General features: G+C 34.6%; 2 protein-coding genes and 1 pseudogene across 5 annotated transcripts; 1 reads left to right on the top strand and 2 right to left on the bottom strand.

Annotated features, from left to right (window-relative positions):
* Nucleotides 1-6243: 6243 nt before the first annotated feature.
* LOC104120618 (AAA-ATPase At5g17760-like) lies at nt 6244-7637 on the bottom strand (annotated as a pseudogene).
* A 953-nt stretch (nt 7638-8590) lies between these two features.
* Nucleotides 8591-11078, top strand: LOC104120617 (uncharacterized protein At2g34160). The gene is made up of 5 exons (XM_009632424.4): nt 8591-8896; nt 9464-9512; nt 9765-9827; nt 10458-10522; nt 10616-11078. Exons 1-5 carry the CDS (start codon nt 8714-8716, stop codon nt 10748-10750), a joined length of 495 nt encoding a protein of 164 aa, XP_009630719.1. The 5' UTR covers nt 8591-8713; the 3' UTR covers nt 10751-11078.
* Nucleotides 11079-11376: 298 nt separating this feature from the next.
* On the bottom strand, nt 11377-17779 carry LOC104120616 (myosin-binding protein 1). 4 transcript variants are annotated; one of them, XM_009632420.3, is made up of 4 exons: nt 17548-17779; nt 15773-16884; nt 13989-15459; nt 11377-11680 (listed from the first exon to the last, which is right to left on the bottom strand). In XM_009632420.3, the coding sequence occupies exons 2-3, from the start codon at nt 16827-16829 to the stop codon at nt 13991-13993; spliced, it is 2526 nt and encodes an 841-aa protein (XP_009630715.1). In that variant the 5' UTR covers nt 16830-16884; nt 17548-17779; the 3' UTR covers nt 11377-11680; nt 13989-13990. The 4 variants fall into 4 exon arrangements, with proteins under 4 accessions (XP_009630715.1, XP_009630718.1, XP_009630716.1 ...); XM_009632423.4 differs by having other exon boundaries at nt 13989-15456; XM_009632421.3 differs by having other exon boundaries at nt 17594-17779.
* Between the last annotated feature and the right edge of the window lie 4238 nt (nt 17780-22017).

Genomic DNA, 22017 nt, shown 5'->3' with positions numbered 1-22017 from the left:
AGCAGCAACAGGATGTTGAAATAATATTTGAAAAAATAATTTCTGAATAAATCGAGCCCGCTGAATGCACAATGTATCATTACAAAAATTATTTTCCTCAAGTACCCGAGGTGCTAGAATATTATCCTCACAGGATAGAATAATTTAACTCACCGGTGTATCGGTATCAAAAACCACGGTGTCAGCGAACCACTCAATGATAGTAAATCACACTGGAATAGATTTGTGCAGAAGAAGAAGAAGTCTTGAAGTTCAGAAAATTCATAAGGAAAAATCTGAGGAATCAAACGAATTTATAGCCAATGGAAGTACTGTTTCTGAAAGTTTACAACCTTTCACAACAATCACTTAAGAACAAGAGGAAATTTTAAATATCCGAAGCCGAAGCCGAGCGAGCGACGACGACGGCACGAGGCTTGCCTTCTTCTTAACTCTTTAAGAGCTAGAAGAAGAGCAATTGTATATATACCCATCAAAAGTCTTTTCTTCCTCCAATATGAGACAATGTCCCTTTGTCAAGGAGGAAAATTCAAATATTTCATTTTCCCTCCATTTTTCATTCATTATTTATTTTAAGCTAACCAAGCTTAAACCCAATACTTTTCAATCGGCTTCTCAACACGAAAGTCAAACTGTTTAATTTTCGTATTAATACGTCCATTTGTTCATTTTTTTACATTATAAATTATAGGTATTAGGAAAATAAAATTTCTATGACTAAAAGTATTTATTAGAATTATTAAATCTTAGCAAAAAAAAAACATAATCCTCAATCAATGTAACGTGGCTTAAAATGAACAAAAGAATTAAGTAGATTCTTATCTATAAAAACATAAAAGAAGAATTAATAGAAATAAATCAATATTATCAAATTTAAAAAATGTCCTTTTGCATTTAAGAAAGAAAGAACTTATTGATAATAATTGAAAAGGAAATTTAAAACATCATAAAACTTATATTATATTAATACGGGCAAAGTTAATTAATGATATACAATAAGAACCTTTTTATTTATGTCGAGACGTTAAAGATTGATATACCACGTAAAAGTACGTTCTAAAATAATTTATTAATAAGGATGTTTTTAATAAATAAAAGTAGTTAATTAAGGAACAAATATTAAGAAAAGTAACATGCATTATAATTTTTCTATATGTAGTTCAAACAAGAAAAAGATTTATATAAGTTAATATTTTAATTGATTTTAAACTTTTAATAATATTAGAGAACTTCTAAGATATTTCTATAACGACCCGGCCGGTCGTTTTGAGTGTACTAGCCCCGATTCTCTATTTATTATTTTTTTCGTATCTATTTCTGCTTATGTGACTTGCCGGGAGGGACAAGAGTATCCACTTCCAACCAAGAGGTTGTGAGTTTGAGTCACCCCAAGAGCAAGGTGGTGAGTTCTTGGAGGGAGGGAGCAAAGGGTCTATCGGAAACAGCCTCTCTACCCCAGGGTAGGGGTAAGGTCTGCGTACACACTACCCTCTCCAAACCCCACTAGTGGGATTATACTGGGTTGTTGTTGTTGTTGTTGTTGTTGTTGACTTGCCGGGAGGTCTTGTTTTTGATTTCGGAGTGTTTTGGGATACTTAGTCCCTAAAACTGAAGATTAAAGCTCAGAATTTTTGACCGTAGTCGGAAATGTGTGAAGACGACTCCGGAATGGAGTTCCGTTAGCTCCGTTGGGTGATTTCGGACTTAGGAGTATGTCTGGACTGCGAATTTGAGGTCTGTAACTAATTTAGGCTTGAAATGGCGAAAGTCAAATTTTGGGAAGTTTGACCGGGGGTTGACTTTTTGATATCGGAGTCAGACTCCGATTCCAAAAGTTGGAATAGGTCTGTACTGTTGAATATGACTTGTATGCAAAATTTGAGGTCAATCGGTCATGGTTTGGTAGGTTTCGATGTCGTGTGTGGAATTTGAAAGTTTAGAAGTTCTTTAGGCTTGAATCCGGGTGTAATTGGTGTTTTGATGTTGTTTTGAGTGATTCGAAGGCTTGAATAAGTTCGTATGGTGTTTTAGGATTGGTTGGTATGTTTGGTTGAGTCCCCGGAGCCTCGGGTGAGTTTCTGATGCTTAACGGATCACTTTTGGACTTTGGAAGATAGCAGATTTTCTTGTGTTTTATTGCAGACATTTTCTTCATCGTGTCCGCGAGGGAGTTCTCACGTTCACGTAAGGCATCTGGGTAGGCCAGTTGAGTTACTCTTCGCGTTCGCGATGTGGATCCCCCGTTCGCGAAGATGTGGAACCCTGAGGCTACATGTTCGCGACATGGTCATCGCGTTCGCGGAGAGGAATGGGCAGATAGAGCTTAAGACATTTAAGCCTACACGTTCGCGAAGAGGGTCCCGCGTTCGCGTAGGGTCTGCCAGTGAAAGGTACGCATTCACGAGAGGTCACTCGCGTTCACGAAAGAGGAATTCTGGTCAACATTTTTTTAGCTCAACGCGAACGCGAGACTTTGACCGCGTTCGCGAAGAAGGACTTAACTGGGCAGATAAAAAGATTCAAAAATGAGGGTTTGGCCATTTTTATCAAAACTTGAGTTTGGAAGCTCGGATTTGGATGAGATTTCGAGGAATTTTTAGAGACATCGATTCGGTAATGATTCTACACTTGATTTTAGTTATATCCCACTAATCTATCATTAATTTCATCATTAAATTTCAGATTTGGGTTAAAAATTAGGGGAAAATGGGAAAGGGAAGAAATTCTTCAACCAAGATTTTGGGGTTTTGATTGGGATTCTGACATCGAATTTGGATAAATTTAGTATGGTTGGACTCATGAGTGAATGGGCTTTCGGGTTTTGTGACTTCTGTGTCGGATTTCGAGACGTGGGTTCGGGGGCCAGGTTCGGGTCAATTTCGGATTTTTGGCTGTAATTTAGTACTTTTCTTGTGGAATTGATCCCTTTAGCCTATATTGATTGTATTGTTCTACTTGTGGCTAGATTCGGGGAATTTGGAGACTGATTCGAAGGGCAAATGCATTGCGGGAATAAAATTTTGCGCAGTTTGAGGTAAGTAAAAGTTTTAAATCTGGTCTTGAGGGTATGAAACTCAGGATTATTGGATTATGTGAGTATTATGGAGGTGACGCACATGCTAGGTGACGGGCGTGTGGGCGTGCACCGTAGGAATTGGGACTTGGTCCATTCCGTGAAACTGTAAAGTTGAATAACTTGTTGCTAGCTATATGCTCTCCTTGTGTTATAGAAATTTAACTGCAAATCATGTTAGAAATCATGCTTAGGCTATGCGGTGGTACTGTTGGGACCCGCAGAGGTCGCGTACTTGTTGAATTACTTGCTAATTGTCATGGTTTTACTTACGTATCATATCTCAGCCTCTTCTTGATTTTTGTTGATACACTATGTTATCTTTGTTTGGGCCGATCTTTGTGATTTTCGAGAGCCCAAGAGACTAGAGAGGTTGATGACTGAGTGAGGCCGAGGGTATATATGTGAGGTATCAATACTATGGCACGTGAGTTATCCGTGCAGCACGTGAGTTGTCCGTGCGGTTCCATATATTGATACTATAACACGTGAGTTATCCGTGCAACATGTGAGTTGTCCGTGCGGATATAGCGCTTGGGCTGAAAGGAGCCCCTCCAGAGTCTGCACACCCCCAGTGAGCGCATGTACCTATTGAGTGTGAGTACTGAGAGCTGAGAGCCGAGTGATTGAGCTGTTGTGACGAGTTGAGTGTATGTTGCCCTGAGAGGTTGTACTTGTTTTCTATTTATTGATGCACTTAATTGCTATCTGTCATTGTTGTAAAATTTCTGAAAGATTCTATATCCGGATTACTTGAACTGTAACTGTATAAACTGATTTGACTTGAACTACCGGATTTGAAAGCATGTCTATTATTTATTGAAATTATTGAAAATGAAATGTATTTATATAGCTCGTCACTACCTTCTCTGTTCTTTATTTATTTCTGTTACTTACTGAGTTGGTTGTACTCATGCTACACCCTGCACTTTATGTGCAGATCCAGGTGTGTTTGATCACGGAGGTCATTGAGTTCGTGCGCGATCGAGTACTGGAGATTACAAGGTAGCTGCCGGCGTCCGTAGACCTTGTCTCTCCTTCTATGTTTTCTTTCTTTTTAGTATTGATACTCAGATACTGTTTGTATTAGACTGGATATCTTGATGCTCATGATTCAGTGACACCTTGATTTCGGGCTATTTTCCGCACTTATGTTTTAGGTTTTACCACGTTTTTATAAAAAAAACTCCGGTTATTTTAAATGTCTTAATTCATTTCTGTTAAATGTTGAAAGTATTTTGGAAATGCCGGCTTGCCTAGTATCACGATAGGCGCCATCACGACGGGTTAGGTTTTGGGTCGTGACAATTTCAAATAAGAAAATATTTGCTAATAATTTTGAAATTTTATGTGATTTCAAAGTCCAAACATTTTAATACAATATAAGTGTATCGTTCCTAATAATTGTTAGGTTTATAATATTAATCTTTGTAATTGTGATAAAATTTAGTTGTAAAATATTAATTTAGAGAAAAAGAAAGGATGATAGCAATATAATTATTTATTTTTGAGTGAATCTAGAACATTTCTTTTGTATTTTGTTTTTGGTTTCGAAATTAAACAAATGAAAGCCAAAATGCGAAACAAAAAACAGTCGAAGACTTATCTTACTCTTTCTTTTCTTTTTAAATAGTTATTATTTTCCCTTTTGAAGATCTTTTATATTACACACATGTTAAATAAAGAAGGTTTTGGGACACAAAATCTATTTGATTTTGAAATCCTAAACATTAGGAAAATAATTAAATAGCTATTCCTAAATATTAGGGAGATAATAATTAAAATGACTAATTTGTCCTGTATGAAAACTTTTTTAAAGAGTAAAAAAAACAAATGACATTTCGCTATGAGATTTCGTACTTTTAATATAGTATAAATAGATAGATTATACCAATAAAATATTTTTTATTATGCTATTCAGTTTTTAAAACTACAAGCTCGACTAATTCGAATTCATGCATGAAGTAAAATACTCCCTATTATAAAATTCTTCATTTCCAATCTTGAATTCGGAACCTCTAAACCTTCAAGCTAGTATACTTATAAAATTCTTAGTAAGAAATTTAAAAGGCAATCTCTCTATCTATTCTAAGTATTGAGGTTTTATATTTTCGTTGGCAGGGTTACGTTTTTCCCCATTCAAACTTCTTACCCCCAAACACACACACAAAGAGAGAGAACTGTAATGGGTTTTGAAAATTATTTTTTAATATTTCTATTTTTTTCAGTCAAATTTTCCCCTCGCATACTTATGCATACAAAACGAGGATTTGTTCATATACCATCAAAATTTCACTTGTTCCACCCTAATTCAAAGGACCTTTTACATTTGTCGATGGTGCATTGGGTAGATCTTCAAAGTTAAATCGGACCTAGATTAAATTATACCTTAAAGCAAGACTCTTATGTTTAATAACCGTAGTTTAGAGCCTAATTACTATAATTCGCCTAATTATCATTTTTAGCTAATGTTCAGTTGTTACGCAACATGTATCAGCTGTATTCGTATACAAATGAACGAATAGAACTAGTGAAATACAAAAAAATAAATATTCTTGTTTAGATTCGAACTCAAGACCTTCGCTAGCTGCGATCTAGCCAGCTGAGCTACGAGGGCTTGTTGCTCTTTTGTTTCAATTCAAAACAATTAATCTCTTATTTTATGGATTTGCTATAAAATTTAAATATAGCTACGAATAGTAAAATTGTTGAAAGTATAGCAACAAATGATAAATATAATTAAATGTTTGATGTGTTGCGTAATTTAAAAGGTAACTTTTCATCATATTGACATGAGAAGAATCGTAGATTATAATACTTTTTGTATAGTTTTTGAATATCTAATTTTAACTTTAAAATATTAAATTGTTCTAATTCAATTTGGCTTCAAAAATTAGTCAAACTGACTTTCGATAAACAAAAAGTGCCATATAAATTGGGACATAATGAATATTTAAAATGCAATTTTCATCTTAATTTTTTTTATTTTAAAGGACAAATTTTTTTATGACTAATATAATATTAGAATTGAAATATAACCAAGTGTCATTCGAAAGTTAATTAACAAAATAAATCTTGAACAACAATAAATAAAGCAACCAAAAAAAATCTACGTACGTAAAAAAGACACAATAACGTTTGGTCAATTGAATTATGTTATACTCAAAGATTTACTCCTTTTTTGTAGCATCATCAGTTATCTCCTCTTCAGTATTACTGATCCTTTTACTCTTGAGAAAATTGACAAGACCTGCAAGACAAACATCAGCATCTTCACTCTTCATAAGTTCCTCAGCAACCTCAGCAGGGGTAACTTGAACACTTTCAATCAACTCTTGTATTTCTTGAAAATATCCATAATTATTCAAATCATAAATTTTCAAATAATTAGCTGCCAACACCTTAAAACTTTCAATTGTCAAGTAAAACATATGAATATGCATGTCCATTCGTCCAGGTCGCAACAGAGTTGGATCAAGTTTCTCCTTGTAAATATAATAACCCTCTCATCTCCAATACTCGACCATAGCCCGTCTATGAAATTTAGCAATCCACCAAGTGTAAGCCTATCTTGATCTCGTGAACGAGAATGACCATATTCTGGGCGATTTTTAGTTCTATCTGGCAAATCAACGCTACAATCAATGTCTTCAATAACAAGTATAGACCTATTTTTGGTGCTGATCAACAACCTTCTCAAATCTGCGTCGTTCCTTATGTTAAAAAACTCTAAATCATAAACGTCAAATTTTAGATAGTTAGCAATTGCTGCAATCAAACTTGATTTGTCCCTGGCGGTCCATATAATAAGTATCCTCTTTTCCAAGCTTTTCCTACTCTCCTATAAAAATCTTTCCTTTTTAAAAACCTATCAAGATCCTCAATTATGGATTTCTTTAGTGTTGGTTCTAATGCTAGTGTATCAAAAGTTGAAGGGTGCTCAAGATTAACTGAATCCCAAAGTTTAGAATTATAAGTAAGACCATTGGCTAGAGAATGCAACTTAAACAACTTTTTTCTCATGAGACATGTCTTTGGCTTTGTTGAGTACAAAAGGGATGTAACAATTCATGATTTTGTCCTTGTGTTGCTTGTTAAAGCTTAGCTCAAAGTAACGTTTCTCGTTAACAAACATACCACCGCGATCAGGATCATAATCATCTTTTGTCATGGTCTTTTTCTCAGCATCGTGAACAAACCTCCAAACCAATTCAATCCCTTCAAAGGAATCAATAATTTTCCCACAATTGGCGAATTTAGCGTTCACTTTTGGGTCTTTAGGTCTTTTGCTAACGTTGAAACGTTGAAATTCGGGGCTGGTTTTGGCTGACAAGTAGATTTCAGCAGCGGCATAGACTTCATTAGTAACCACGCCTTCTTTTTCTTCAATAGCAAGAGTTATGTCTGATGAATGAGGACGAAAATAACTAAGGATTTTGGATATAATGTAGTTCTGGATTTGAAGAGGAACAACTTGATTCAGAATTGTCTTAAATAGGGTAATTGTAGCAGACAATGAGGCATAGACCTGGAATATTGACGAGACTGAAGGCATTCTCATCATCTTTTACTCAAACCTTAAGAACTTCGTAATACTTGCACGAGCTGCTATATGAACTATTTATACTGAATACTTTTTTTTTGTTAACTACGAGTCCTATTGCAAAAGGGAGTGAATTTTCCTTTTTTACAAAAGGAAAGAGAAATTTTCCTTTTTAGAACTTGTCACAATTTTTTTCAAAACGGAACCAAAAGTTGCTTCTCTAACCCAAAGAAAAAGGGAATAGTGATAGTGAGTCCATCGCTCTAAATTAGGGGTTTTCATGGTTCTGTTTGAGTCGGTTTTTACCAAAAAAGAAACCAAGCCAATTAAGGCAGTTTTTTATCAGTTGGTTTTTGTCGATTTTTCGATTTTTTCAATTTGACTTCATTCCAACATAACACTATCAAATCAATTACTCTTTGAGAAAATCTGTTATTTAGCAAGATATATTGATGATAATTGAATTAAATAATGATGGATAATTTAAAGACTCAATTAAAGACAAATTTATTTTAGCATGAAATAGATTTTTAGACTTAGCAAAATAAAACGACTAATCAAACTTACATGATTGTATTGAACGAGAAAAATCGGCGAAAAATATTAAATACCAAAAACATGATAAAGTTTTCCCAATATATATGCAGATTAATACAACTTACGTCAAGAATTTTTAATTAATCAATGGACAGTCTTCTTGATTCATATATATTCAATGGTCTGTATTCTCCTAAATACATTTACATTTTGTTTTTAACCAAAAATGTTTTGGATGACGAATAATGTTTAAATAGTCCCGAAGTAGAAGCAAAACCAGAGAAAATCACTAGTACGTACTAGTAACATGCATAGCCACTGTTCTTATTTCAATGCTTTAATAGCCAACCATTAATTTGTTAGTACTTCTTTTGTCCTAACTGCCAATGGATGTTTACTTGGTCAAAACGACACGTACGGATATGCAATTGGTTCCCATTGAATCGGGCCTGTCTAATGTTTCCTTTATTTAACTGTCTTTGTACTAGTTTTCCAAGCTAGATTAGAATTTCACGCTTTCCTGCACGTAAAATATTACGTGAAAGAGGTAAAGAAAAATTATGACAATTGAAACAATGGCACCGACAGCAGCACCAACACCAACACCAGCTCAAGCACCAGCACCAGCACAAGCACAACCACAAGCACAAGCAGCCAACAACAATGAGGCACCGAAGAAGAGCAACAGAATTCAAGTGTCTAACACCAAAAAACCACTCTTCTTCTATGTCAACCTTGCAAAGGTAATATGTATTGTCTTTTTTTAAGAACTACGACTTCTAGTGTCAGTCATTCGGTTCTAAATTTAATATTTGTACATATATTTAATAAATTACAAATACCTAATATATTGTTTGAGCAAAAGCTATTAGGTTCAGTCAAACCCGTAGCTCCACTTGTGCCTCCCGCCTCTGATTGTGTCTGGCTCGGATTATATATATGTGTGTGAAAAACTTTGGTACAATATATTCCAAAATTCTGGATTCGCGGCTCATAACTTAGCATGTAATTTTTGAAGTTATACCATTTGTTTCTTTTAGTTGCTTTGGTCATCCCATTCCAATAGTCCATTCACGTGATCCACTATTTTCTAATTTTTTTTATCGACGTCTTTTATTTTATTTTATATATAATGTAAATAATATCGACGTCTTATATCTTCTTTTATTTTTTTATCATCAGAAATTAATTTTTAAAAAAAGCGGGATTTCTTGGAATCTATTTCTAGGGTATAATTTTTTTGAAAATCCGTTAGTGATAGAATGCTAAGAATTAAACACTCATAAACTTCATTTACTAACTTTCTGCAGAGGTACATGCAGCAGCATACTGAGGTTGAGCTTTCTGCTTTGGGCATGGGTAACTTGAATCTCTATTTTGATTTATTTATTTTACATTGGTTCTTTTTTGTTAACTTGATATCTCGATCTATGACAAATACAAAAATGAAAATCGTTTTCCAATTTAAACCAAACTCAAAAACAACAAGAGGAGAAAAAGAATGATAGGGGATACTTTAGCCTAGTTTAGCACGATTGTTTACTTTTCGAAGTCGATTGAAATGTAAAATAATTTCCTTTTGCTAATTTATTTATGTTAAATTATGGACAGCGATCACTACGGTTGTCACAGTAGCTGAGATTTTGAAGAATGGTGGATTTGCCACAGAGAAGAGTAAGTAATTCTGATCCCACTAAGTTCTTTTAGATCATGGTATTGATGTGAGCAGGGCATGTTAACAAGAAAAACTTACTCGCGCCTAATGTTTACACCTAACAAATAATGCAATACATTCGCCCTGCACAGGCACTTTTAATTCTTAGGGGTGGTTTGGTAGGATGTATTAGGAAAAATAACACATGCATTAGCTTTGGTATTATTAATCCCGTGTTTGGTAGTGTTTTTCAATCTACGCATAACTAATACTCCACTTGTATTAGTTATACCCTATTCAATATTATTCTTATACATAGCAAATCATGGTATTAGCAATATTATAGATTTTAATACATGTATAAAGACAGAATTGCCATTTCAAAACCTATAGTACACCAAACATAAGAAATAATGATAACATAACTAATCTCAGCATTACAAATACACCATATTCAGTAGTCAGTACTATTCTTATACACCCTATCAAATGACCCCTTAAGGTTAAACCGTTTGATGTGGTATAAACACGAGCGTAGGGTAGGTAGCCTACATCGCACCCCAACTTCCTCGAACCCTGAATGAATGTGAGATACTTTGTGCATCGGGCATTTCCTCCCAACTAATATAGTTCTCACGAATATGATGCAGAGGTTTTAACATCCACAGTTGGAATGAAAGATGAGGCCAAAGGTCGCATGGTTCAAAAAGCAAGAGTAAGCAATTTTTTTCCCTTTTAATCTCTCCCCTGTATGAAATGTATGTACTAACAATTTTAGTAACTACTTTCTGCATTTATGAATTTTTAGATTGAGATTGTGTTGACAAAGAGCGAAAAATTCGACAAGCTGATGACACCAAACAATAATGGTGAGCGTGCAGTAGCACAAAATTCAGCAGCAACCAAGAATAACAATGACAACAAGGAGCAAATCAAGAAGTAGAATTACTTCTTAGGTTAAAATCTCATTCTTACTGTATCTCAGTCTAGATATGAGGATGCTATATTATTATTCTGCTATTATTTCTTATTATATTTGTTATTATTATTATGTTAAGTGTGAGAGGCTATTATATTTTTAAAAAAATACAGAGTGACAGCAAAAGCAACCCACAACAAAGGAGTGTTGTTTGTGAGTTGTGGCTTTTAGGATTACTATTTGCCTCCCATAGAGTTTGCAACCATTTTGCAGTTTCCTTTTTCAAACTTGTATCTTCCAAAGATACAGCACATATATAATATGATTGCTGTTTTGTTTGTTGCTACCTTTACACATTGCTTTCTCACATTTTGTTTGGATACTCATTTCTCCATTCCTTATGCCTCTTTTGATTTTTTCTTTAACCGAGGGTCTATGAGAAACAACATTTCTGTCCTCCCAGTATAGGGATAAGGTCTGCGTACACAAACACTCTGCAGACCCCACTTGTGAAAATTCACTAGGTTTGTTGTTGTGTTAGTTTTCTGTTTGCAGAAGTAGGAGATTCTATTTTTTTTCCATAGTTTTATAAAAGGAAAGTCATCCTGACTTGACAAATTCAGAAAAACAAAAATATAACAGGCTAGATAGAAACGTAACCAAAACAAATTTTATCTCACAATTTCATTAATCTACTACATTAAAATCATGATCCTAGCCACTCTAGCAGAACTTTACATCAAATTATAGGACTCTTGAATTTCATCTTTACAGCCAATCTTTACTCAAACCAATGTAGTAATGAAACAAAAAGGGGAAAATCACTGAAAAAAAACATCACAAAATGCTAAATTGCTGCTTGTAGCCTTCTACTAATGGGAGAAACCATGTTCAATGTTCACCCAAAAACTGTACAGTTCATGCTCTAGGAGAAAGAGCCATCTTTAATTTAATCTGCAAAGAATTCAAAATGAATATGTCAAGTAAAAATCTTTTGCTCCACCTAAAGCAGGGAAAATTGAATAAAAAATAAAAGCATAAATGCGGAAATGGCGCATGAAACTAACAGAGATTTCAACTGATATCCAAAGTGGATTATGGAGGGACAACTTCAAACAGATTATAGTTCATAATAAACTTTTGTTTATGACTGCATGTCCTAAGTTGCAGTGTTTGTCAATAACAACATGCAAAATCACTGGTTGAAGAGGGCAGTGGCTTACAATTGCCACGACTCGATACATCAAAACTCCCATGGTCCGAGATTTCAGGAAAGGCAGTCTTACCATGACCAGGAAGACAATAATTTCAAAGAAAACTGATGAATAGCTATCTGCAGAAAATGACCATAGGTAGAGCATAACATAACAGGCGAAATGTTCACCATGTCATGCATCTTGAATGTGAAATAAGACCGATGGAAAATGATTTATCCAACAGTGTTTGGTTATCCATATAGGATAATATTTGTATCATCAGGAGGAAAACAACACACGGACTCTTAAGCACACAAGCATTTGAACAGCAACTCTCTCTACTCCTACTCCTTATTAACCCTCCCATGCCTCCATCTCAATACTAATACCACTATCACCTTTCACCAATTGTACGTCCCACAAAACATAAAAAAATGATTTAATGAATGTTTGTCAGGGAATCATTCTTCATTCATATCCATCAACTTGAGCAAGGTAATTTAGCTCCGAGGCATTTGTTGTTCCGTCTGCACTCAAAAGACATTTTATCCACAATGGGCAAAAATCTTGTTACCTGAAAACACCAGTTTCTAACCACAAAGTTCTAGAAAGACACGGAACAATATATTTTGCTGGTTGTTCATTGACAGAATTCAGTTTTTATGAAATGAAGGTAACAAAGAATGTGAAAGAAGAGTCCAATAGCACAGGAGGCAGGACTCTCAACAACAGTGAGCAGGTTATAAACTATAAAGGTACAAACTCTCAAGTGGTTGAAAGATGTTATTATGAAATACTGGAAGCAGCTGTTGATACTTTGATCGGATCAAGACGAAGAATACAAGAAACATGGCAAAAGCTTGAGAGATGATATATCGATTCTAGAGAAAGAGGAAATATTGTGGAACTTAAGATGAAATGAATGCTTGACTCTGGATCCAATGGGAAACTGCAGTAGTCATAACACTACTATATTAAAATGAATTTAGGAAATCAATAAATCACATACATTGCAAATTAAACTATTTTGATACATGAACTGATATATGTGGGATTCTTAGTGCCAAACTTGGCATCATAAAGAAAGACTCAAAAAACTAACTTTTTCACACTTACAAATGTTCAATGAGAGGGCATAACCCAAATCTATGATAGCCACAAGGGCTTTAGTTCAACAGAAAAACAAGTGTGGTAGGCGTACATCAGAAGTACAAGGCCTAGATGGTGAAACAAGTATGATGTTCAAGTGGAGAATGGATAGGTAGGCCTATAATTAACCGATTTCAAAAGCTGAAAACTGCAGAGTTCTCGGTTATGAAAGAAAGTACTAATTTCGAATTATACATGGAAAAGAAGAATTCATTTGATATTGCAGTTCTTAGGAAGATGAAGCACTAGCAGTTTCACTACATTATTTGCAAGAATGCTTAGGTTACTTATTGAGAACTTGAACCTGTTGACGCCATCACAATTGTTGGATAAATACTTTAATTGGAAATTTTATCAGATGGTAACTTAGAGAAATATCCAAGAACATTTCTTCTAGAATATTTAATTCTTGACTCCCTCACTAGTCTCCTACCCCATAACATACTAGCATATAATAGCTATGAGCGCTTCATTGCAAAAGATTGAACAACTAAAAACCATCTCTCCTGCTGTTGGAGCCAGAAGTGTATCATTAGTAAACCTTCCAATTGTTATTTCACCGAAGAAAGATATAACTGCCATCTCTTTAATGATCTCTCAAACTAATCAAACTAAACAAAAAAGCAAGGAATAACATACGTCATAAGACCAACACGCAATGCACAAGGCAGTGTAATCCATTTTCACCTCCATAATATAAGATTTTCTAAAAGAACGGGGAAAAGGAAAGACAAGCCACAAGGTAAAATGGGTGCTTTCAATTGAAAGTCAAGTTGCATACTAATCTAAATGAAAATACTGCAAAGCTAATTACCACACATGAGAAATAGAACTTCCATAAACCCTAAGATAAAGCAACTTCCAAGAAGGAATTAGATAAATGTCTCGAGGAGAGATGAAATTCATAAGGTGATCACCTTTATTTACGTGCAAGATCATCATGTGTTCTGTCCCAAACAAAATGCAACTGTCGCAAGTGACCAGCTATCTCCTCAATGAATCGATGCCCCTCATCTCCATTCCTCAGTGAGTTGATGGAATGCTCAAGAAAGCAGTGTTCTGTTTCAAGTGCTTTCAGCCTGCTGCTCAAAACTGATAACTCACTTTTCAATGTCTCTAACTCAGAATCTCCATCAGCGCACAGCCAAGATTTGCTCTCATCTGGAAACTTGCAAGTAGATACTTCTTCACCAGAAGGGCTTGTGTCAGCGGTTGGATCTAGGCGCACATTTTCCTCTATTTCACCATTATTTCTAAAAATTTCCCTATTGTCCAAATCTTTCGGATTACCCACTTCAACCCATTCTTCTGTTGAAAACTCGCTGTTCACATTAGCAGACTGTTGACTAGCCTCATGCTTAGAGAACAAATAGAGCCTTTCTTCCAATTTGTTCAAACAAACCATAATTTGCTGTCTTTCACTTTCAAAATCAAGTATCAGACTCCTCTTATCTATGTTCTCCTCTCTAGAGGACATTCCATATTTTCTGGTGGGTATATCAGCATTCACGTCAGGAAAAGATGAACTGCCTTCACTGCAGATTGTATCAGCTTGCTTAGCTTTATTTGAATCATAACTTGCCTCAAGTGCATCATCAAAGAGAGCCATGTTCCCAAGTTTTTTCTTGTAAAGTTCAAGTTCAGCTTCTAAATCTTGAATCTCTTTCTCCTTCTGTACAAGAAGATCATTTGCTTTCTGCAGTGCTTCATTGTCATATTCAGCTTGTTCTTCCAACACTCTTAAGCATTGCAGGGCTTCCATGTTCAGTGCTGCCTTCTCCTCTTGTACTCGTGTAATCATTGCCATTGCCTGATTTGCAGCAACTGAGGATGCATTTCTCTCTTCCTCCAACTCCTTATAGAGAGCAGCCATAAGTTTTCTATCATACTCCACCTGTCGTTTTAAACGATCAGACACACTCTCACCTTCAATTTCACTCACAGCGCTTCCTTCCAGAGATAAACCAGATTCATTTCTCTCAAGCGAGATCCTTTTATGAAGTATCTGCATTCCAATAAAGTGAGAAGCTTCATAAGTTCTAATTTCCTCACCATTTACAGACACCCGAGGACTCATCTCACTCAATGTAGTATCGGTAACACGAGGAGAAGACAGTTGCGTAAGTAAGACCTTCAGATCTTCACTCATTCGTGTAGAATCCTTGAATGACATCTGCTCCAAAAACTTTCCAGATAATTGCCTTGATCTATTGCCAACAGCCAGCTTATAAGCATCACCTAGATCAAACGAACCAGCTGTTTGTAAACTAGTCTCATTTGTCTCTGGTTTAGAATGCAATTCTGCTTCGGTCTTCAGGACCTCATCACTTCTTGCCTGAGAGACTCCCCCACAATCTTTGACAACTTGGCTGACCATCTCCGCAGCTGCTGTAAATTCAAAGCAAGATACTAATAAATACGAACAACAACGAGGTAAAACAAAATAAAAATGAAAATACACTTGATAATTAACAAATTTACAAAAGTGGTAGTTTGAATATCAAAAATGGAAAAATGTAAATTCCATAAGTAATTTCTTTTTCTTTATCTTCTTCCTATTTGGAAGTTTAGGACAGCAAAAAATCAAGAAAATACTCACTTTAAAGAATTTTGACCTTGGGGAAAAAACAAAGAGATATAGAGGACTCAACTTATATGGGTAACAAAAAAGAGAGATGGAACAATAAGGAAGCTGACTTACAGGTCTCTCGAGCTACATCAACAAGATTTTCGTTGACAATGGACAAGGGGGTGGCTTCATCGAAAGTTATAAGCTCAGCTGGGGCAGATGCATCAGTCTTCTGTTCAGCTTTCTGCCAGTTAATTTCCTCTAATCCATGCTCAACAGCTGCAGCAGATATCATATTAAAAGGAAAATCTCTACATCTGAAATCAATTTTTGCATCTAGAAGTGATGGTTCGGGCACTGAAGCTGAATGTATAAGTTTCTCAGTAGCAAGGTCATCAGTGAAAGTAAAAATCTGAGGTTCCGGATGCAAACATCTATCTGAAGAATCATTTATAGAATAGTCCGTTGCACGGAGTAGACACCTAGAACTATCACCATCTGAGTGTGCAGCTTCTGATTCAGAATCAGAGCTAACCTTAACCTTTTTGTACTCCAAATGAGGCAAAGGGTCAAGGACTGAAACAGATGGCTCATTTCCGATCTCCTTAGTTTCAGATAAAGGTGCATCAAGTTGAGCAGCATCAGCGCATGAAGACGATATCTTGAACAAGTTTTGGGCATATCCTCTGGAAACACATTCCTCTCTACAACAATAACATTTTCTTATCCCTGAGGAACTACTGGTTTGTTCCTCGAGTAAAGGATCCTCATCAGCAATGTGAGGATCTGCCCCGAGTTTTCCAACTAGCAATCTATAGGTTTCAGCATTCGACTTATTTACTGTAGCAAATGAGAAAAGGCAACTCTCACACATCCCATGAACATCAACAAGGTTATCATGAGAATGACAAAGAACTAATGATGATATCTTCAACTTATGATTGGGGCATATTAAATCCCAGTAAAACCCAGCCTTTTCCTTGCCAAGCACATGATCCAGCCTCGAGCAAAGCAAACATGGAACTTGCAATTGGCAATACTGAGCAAACTTTGTCACTAAGTAGGCGAAAGCACCATCCATAAACAGAAAAATCAAGAGCAACCATTCAAGAAATGCTGTAGTTAAAGCTGCTGTTATACTAAAAGGACCTTTAGTTTTTCTTTTACTAAAAGTCTCCTTCACATCCATTTTCAAGAAATTTGTACAACGACAGAATGACAATTGAATACTACGAACAGGCAACCTGAAATGAAGCAGTAAAAGGATATGTCAAGCAAACACAAACAGACTTTAAATGCAGGTAATTCATTTCAATTACACAAAAGGAAACTCAAAGTTTGCATTTCCCAGATAGAGGCAACAACCAAGTCTGAAGTATACATTATATTTGATGTGCATGTCACTTATCATTATTCATACAGCAGCAGCATAAAGTCAAAAAACTCTGCTTCCACATATCCTATTTTTTCCCCATAGTTATTCCATCTAAAATCACCATATGTAACTTTTCCTCTCATTTTTACTTGCTACAGGCTTTCCAAACCCAAAAGGATCAACTAAAAGCTTCTATTGGGGTTTATACTTATTAGCAAATAAATAAAAAAAGAGATCAACCCACAGACTGAAATTCTAATATATCCCTAAAAAGAAACTTAATTGATCAAATGAATCCAGCTCAAAACTACAGTTGTTATACAAGATCAAAAACACCAAAAGCATAAACAGTATTTGCCACAGACATAAAAATAGAAACTCAAGAAACAGATCCTATAGGAAAAAAAAAAGAATCTTTTTCCAAGAATTTAGTCACCAATATAAGAAACCAGAAAAAAGGAGAGCCAAAGCAACTGCAACTTCAAGGTAAAAAGAAAAGATAAAAGAAAAGGAAAGCAGCAGAAATGATTACCAAATGAAACTCCGCCAATTGTATGGATACAGAAACAGAAAAATACCTCAAAGGACAGTCCTTTTTTCCCTTAAAGAAAATTCCAAAGGTTTCAATCGCAAAAATGGAGAAAATCAGACACAGAGTATAATATATACGTATATTATATATTTATATATGGGGTACATGTACCTACAGTACTTAATACTTTAACTCAGAGTTTGAACGTTTCTGTCAGATATGCACGTTGTTTTCAACACTGAAGTGAATGGAACCAAACAAAGAGGAAGTTAAAAGAACCAAAATGTTGACCCAAAAAAAAAGTAAGTAAAAGAACAAATATTACACAGACGTCCCAGAACTGTCTAAAATTCAACTTTAGTACTCATCTTTAAATGATTGGCAACTTTACTCTCTTTTCTTGGCTATTACACAATTCACTATTATCACTTTTCTGATTTGATTAAGAAAATAAGAGAGGAACAAGTTAAAGGGCCTGAGAAGCAAATCATTAATAGTTCTTGACTATTGAAACATATATCAACATTGGTTAGTGGGGTAATTGTCTTGGTATTTTAAAAGTAGAGTAGTTAGTTTTATCTTGGCACTTTAATAGTCAAATATATTTTTTTCTTTGATGGATTAACTGAAAGATAAATTAAATAAACACTGGTTAGTCATTTATCTTGGTACTTTAAAGGTCATACCTTATTTATTCTAAGACAAGTTTATCTAGATCTTTCTAAACGTATGTCCAAATTTGAAAGGAAGGTCAAACAAGTAAAAGAAACTTTTAATAAGAACCAAGAAGTTTCACATTTAGCAACACACATCTATGGAGTATTACGTTAGCAACATTCCATGATAATTAACATTTGCAAACTTCATGCACATAATACTAAATTATGAGTAATTGTTATACGGTCAATCAAAATTATTTTCTTGCACTATATTTTTCGTCTTTTCTATTTTTTTATTGTGATTGAGATTGTAAATATATGTACAACACAAATTTAATTTAAAATATTCTATACTAATGAGTAACCTAAAAATATTGAGTATATATATATATTATTCAAATTCTTATTTAAATAATGGAATGTGACATAGGAAATTCATAATCATTAGTTTTGACATGCTCAATAGTAGTTTGTAAACAAGATTAAAACAGTAGGAATAGTAACTAAATTGTGGAAAGATAAAGGCATAACTGCAATATATATATAAATAAAAGAGAGGTTGAATACTACAACTTGGATAAAATTATGTTAGTTAGATAGAAGAAGCCGACAATGACAGAAAGTCGGCTTTCCAATTCCAAGTGTGACAAATGAAAATTGGGCGGCTACCGAAAGGTGGCCCATATCCACCAATACCTCTTAACCCAAAAAGTAATGGCTTTACAACAAATAAAACCGAAGATTCTTCAAGTTTTTTTTCCCCTCTTTTTGCCCTTTTCCCTCGCTTTTCATAGAAAAAGAAAATTTTATAAGTGAAGATTAATCAACACAACAAATTATTAGAAGATACTGTTATAAAATATAGCTCAACATAACAATATAGAACAAGAAAAAACAAGTTAAGAGATATAAAGAGAAAGAGATGAGAGATTCTTATTTTTTCTTCAATTGTGTATCTTTTCCTATCTATTACAAAATCTTTATATAAGCATGAAAAGTGAAGAATCACTATTGTAAAATATGTCATTGAACATATCATTAAGCATTTGGAGGAAAATCATGTGGGAGGTTATCGAGTTACAATCATAACTCCACAAGTATTAGAGTAGTGTGAGTTATGGAAATAATGGAGAAGAATAGACATCCATCATAATTTAATTTTTCTTATAACACTCCCCCTTGGATGTCCATAGATAATGTGCCTCGTTAAAACCTTACTAAGAAAAAATCATGTGGGAAAAAAATCTTAGTGAAGGAAAAAGAGTACACATATCTGTAATATGTTTTATTTGTTGCCTCGTTAAAAACCTTACCAGGAAAACCCAGTGGGACAAAACCTAGCTTAAGGGAAAAAGAGTACAACGCGTATCTTACTCCCCCTCATGAAAATATCACTTTATTTCTTGAAGACGGCACATTCCAATCTTCTGTCTCAACTTCTTAAATGTTGAAGTTAGTAATGCCTTAGTGAACAGATCGGCCAAATTTTCACATGAACGAATCTGTTGAACATTAATTTCACCATTTTATTGAAGATCATGCATGAAAAAGAACTTTAGTGAAATGTGCTTTGTTCTGTCTCCTTTGATGTATCCTCCTTTCAGTTGAGCAATGCAAGCAACATTGTCTTCATATAGTGTAGTTGGATTATCTTTTTTAATAAGAAAACTACACATTTCCTGAATATGCTGAATTATTGATCTCAACCAAACACATTCCCAACTAGCTTCATGAATAGTTATTATCTCATCATGATTTGAAGATGAGGCAACTATTGTTTGTTTCATTGAACGCCATGATATAGCTGTACCTCTCTATATAAACAAATAACATGTTTGAGATCGGGCTTTATGTGGATCAGACAAATAACCTGCATCGGCATAGCCAATCATTTCTGACTTGAATTCATTAGAATAAAACAATCACATATCTAGAGTTCCCCGAAGATATCTAAATATATGCTTAATACCATTCCAATATCTTCTTGTTGGGGAGGAGATGAATCCTGCTAATAAGCTTACTGTAAAATCAATATCTGGATGGGTATTGTTGGCAAGATACATCAGTGCCCCAATTGCACTAATATATGGAGTTTCTTCACCAACGAGCTCTTCATCATTTCCTTGAAGCCGAAATTTATCTTTATTTATGTCAAGCGATCTCACAACCATTGGGGTACTCAATGGATATGCATAATTCATGTAAAATCGCTTTAAAATCTTTTTAGTGTTTGTTGATTGATGGAAAAAATTTCATTTGTTACATGTTCAATTTGTAGGCCAATTGCCACACATCTATTATGTATTGAGGTACTTGCTTTATCAATTGTTAATATCTTGGCATGACTTGAATCAATAATTGACGGTCTTGTGAAAGTATAATATGGCAGTACCCTCACATACGAATAGATTGTTTGAAGAACGAACTACAAAAAATTCTTGCATTTGCATAACTAACAAAACCTTGACAATATTTGTTAGAATATACAAACCTATATCAATGATTCATAGTATTCCAATATCTTCATATAGGAATAAAATTATATCTCACTAGCATATTGTTATACTCATGGTCCTAGTAAGATACATTAGTGCACCAATTGCAATAGACACAAAAATAAATTATGTACGCCATGACTGCTCTACCACATAAGGATTTGTTGAAGATTTATTTAATAAATTTCTTGAAAACCTTAATATGCTTCAGAATAATTTAAATCCTTCAATTATTTCTATTATACGCATATCAAGTTTTTCATGTGTTGCCAGATTAAAACCTGAAATGACTACATCTACTACAGGAGAATATGTCTCTATATAGTTAATGCCAGAATATTTACAAATCTTCTTGTGACACAAGTCGTCTTTATGTCTATCGACTTGACCTTATTTTCGCACAAGAACACATTTATACCTCCATTGGTTTTATACTTTTAGGTGTTGGGACTATCCGTCCAACTTTACATTTTTCAGGTAAAGTCAATTTTCATTGCGTATTTTTATTTGGCCAATCATTTATCTATCCAAATTTCATAACAGATTTGAGCTCAAGATCCTCGTCAATATTAATAATATTAAGCGCTACATTATATTAACAACGTCGTCGACGATCATTTTGCATCGGTTCCATCATCACTCAATAAAGACATAACTTATTGAGATCTCATTATTTTCAGGTACCGGAGCCTCTCCCATAAGGTCTTATGAAGTGTTATGTCGTGGTGCTCTTCTAGAGTACTTGCCTCCTTATTATGACCATCTTGAACATTTGCCCCTCTCCTTCTTCAAGGAGTTTTATCTTTGGAACCGATTGGTCTGTTACGCTTCTTGTGTGCCATAGACTTTATCCCTCATGGACTTTATTCTATTTGGAGCATTACCAACTGAAATATGACATTTAGCTTTGGGTCAACAAATGCGTCTGGCAATAATTTGCAAATGAATTATCACTTGAATTTCAACTTCATATTTTCTTGTACGGGGATATATATATTCATAATAATTCATTCCAAGTATCACTTTCTTAGCTGTCCATTCCCTCCCCACCTCCCCCTCCCCAATATTGGGACCACCAACACATTTTCTAACTTTTTTGGGAACCCATCTTTGTGCATTGTGGTGATATAATTAAATCATATAGCACATCCATATTTCTAGATGGAAATTATTTGGTTCCTGACCCTGAACTAATTGTGAGAGGGAGAACTTTTCATAACTTGGCTAAATGCATACAGGTATTGCTGTATATTAAATAATACATCATATACCAAATTTTATTTTGGCAGTTTTATTCTCATAACTAATGGTTTAGC

This window comes from Nicotiana tomentosiformis, chromosome 1, assembly GCF_000390325.3.
Source record: "Nicotiana tomentosiformis chromosome 1, ASM39032v3, whole genome shotgun sequence".
Lineage (NCBI taxonomy): Eukaryota > Viridiplantae > Streptophyta > Magnoliopsida > Solanales > Solanaceae > Nicotiana > Nicotiana tomentosiformis.
This window is presented reverse-complemented; position numbering and strand designations above follow the sequence as displayed.

Bases quoted from the DNA above. Each gene is read 5' to 3' on its own strand.
- LOC104120617 (XM_009632424.4), top strand. From the start codon at position 8,714: ATGACAATTGAAACAATGGCACCGACAGCAGCACCAACACCAACACCA. The intron at 9,513-9,764 runs GTAACTTGAATC...AATTATGGACAG, and splicing joins GCTTTCTGCTTTGGGCATGG to CGATCACTACGGTTGTCACA. The intron at 9,828-10,457 runs GTAAGTAATTCT...AATATGATGCAG, and splicing joins TGGATTTGCCACAGAGAAGA to AGGTTTTAACATCCACAGTT.
- LOC104120616 (XM_009632420.3), bottom strand. From the start codon at position 16,829: ATGGATGTGAAGGAGACTTTTAGTAAAAGAAAAACTAAAGGTCCTTTT. The intron at 15,460-15,772 runs GTAAGTCAGCTT...TTGAATTTACAG, and splicing joins TGATGTAGCTCGAGAGACCT to CAGCTGCGGAGATGGTCAGC.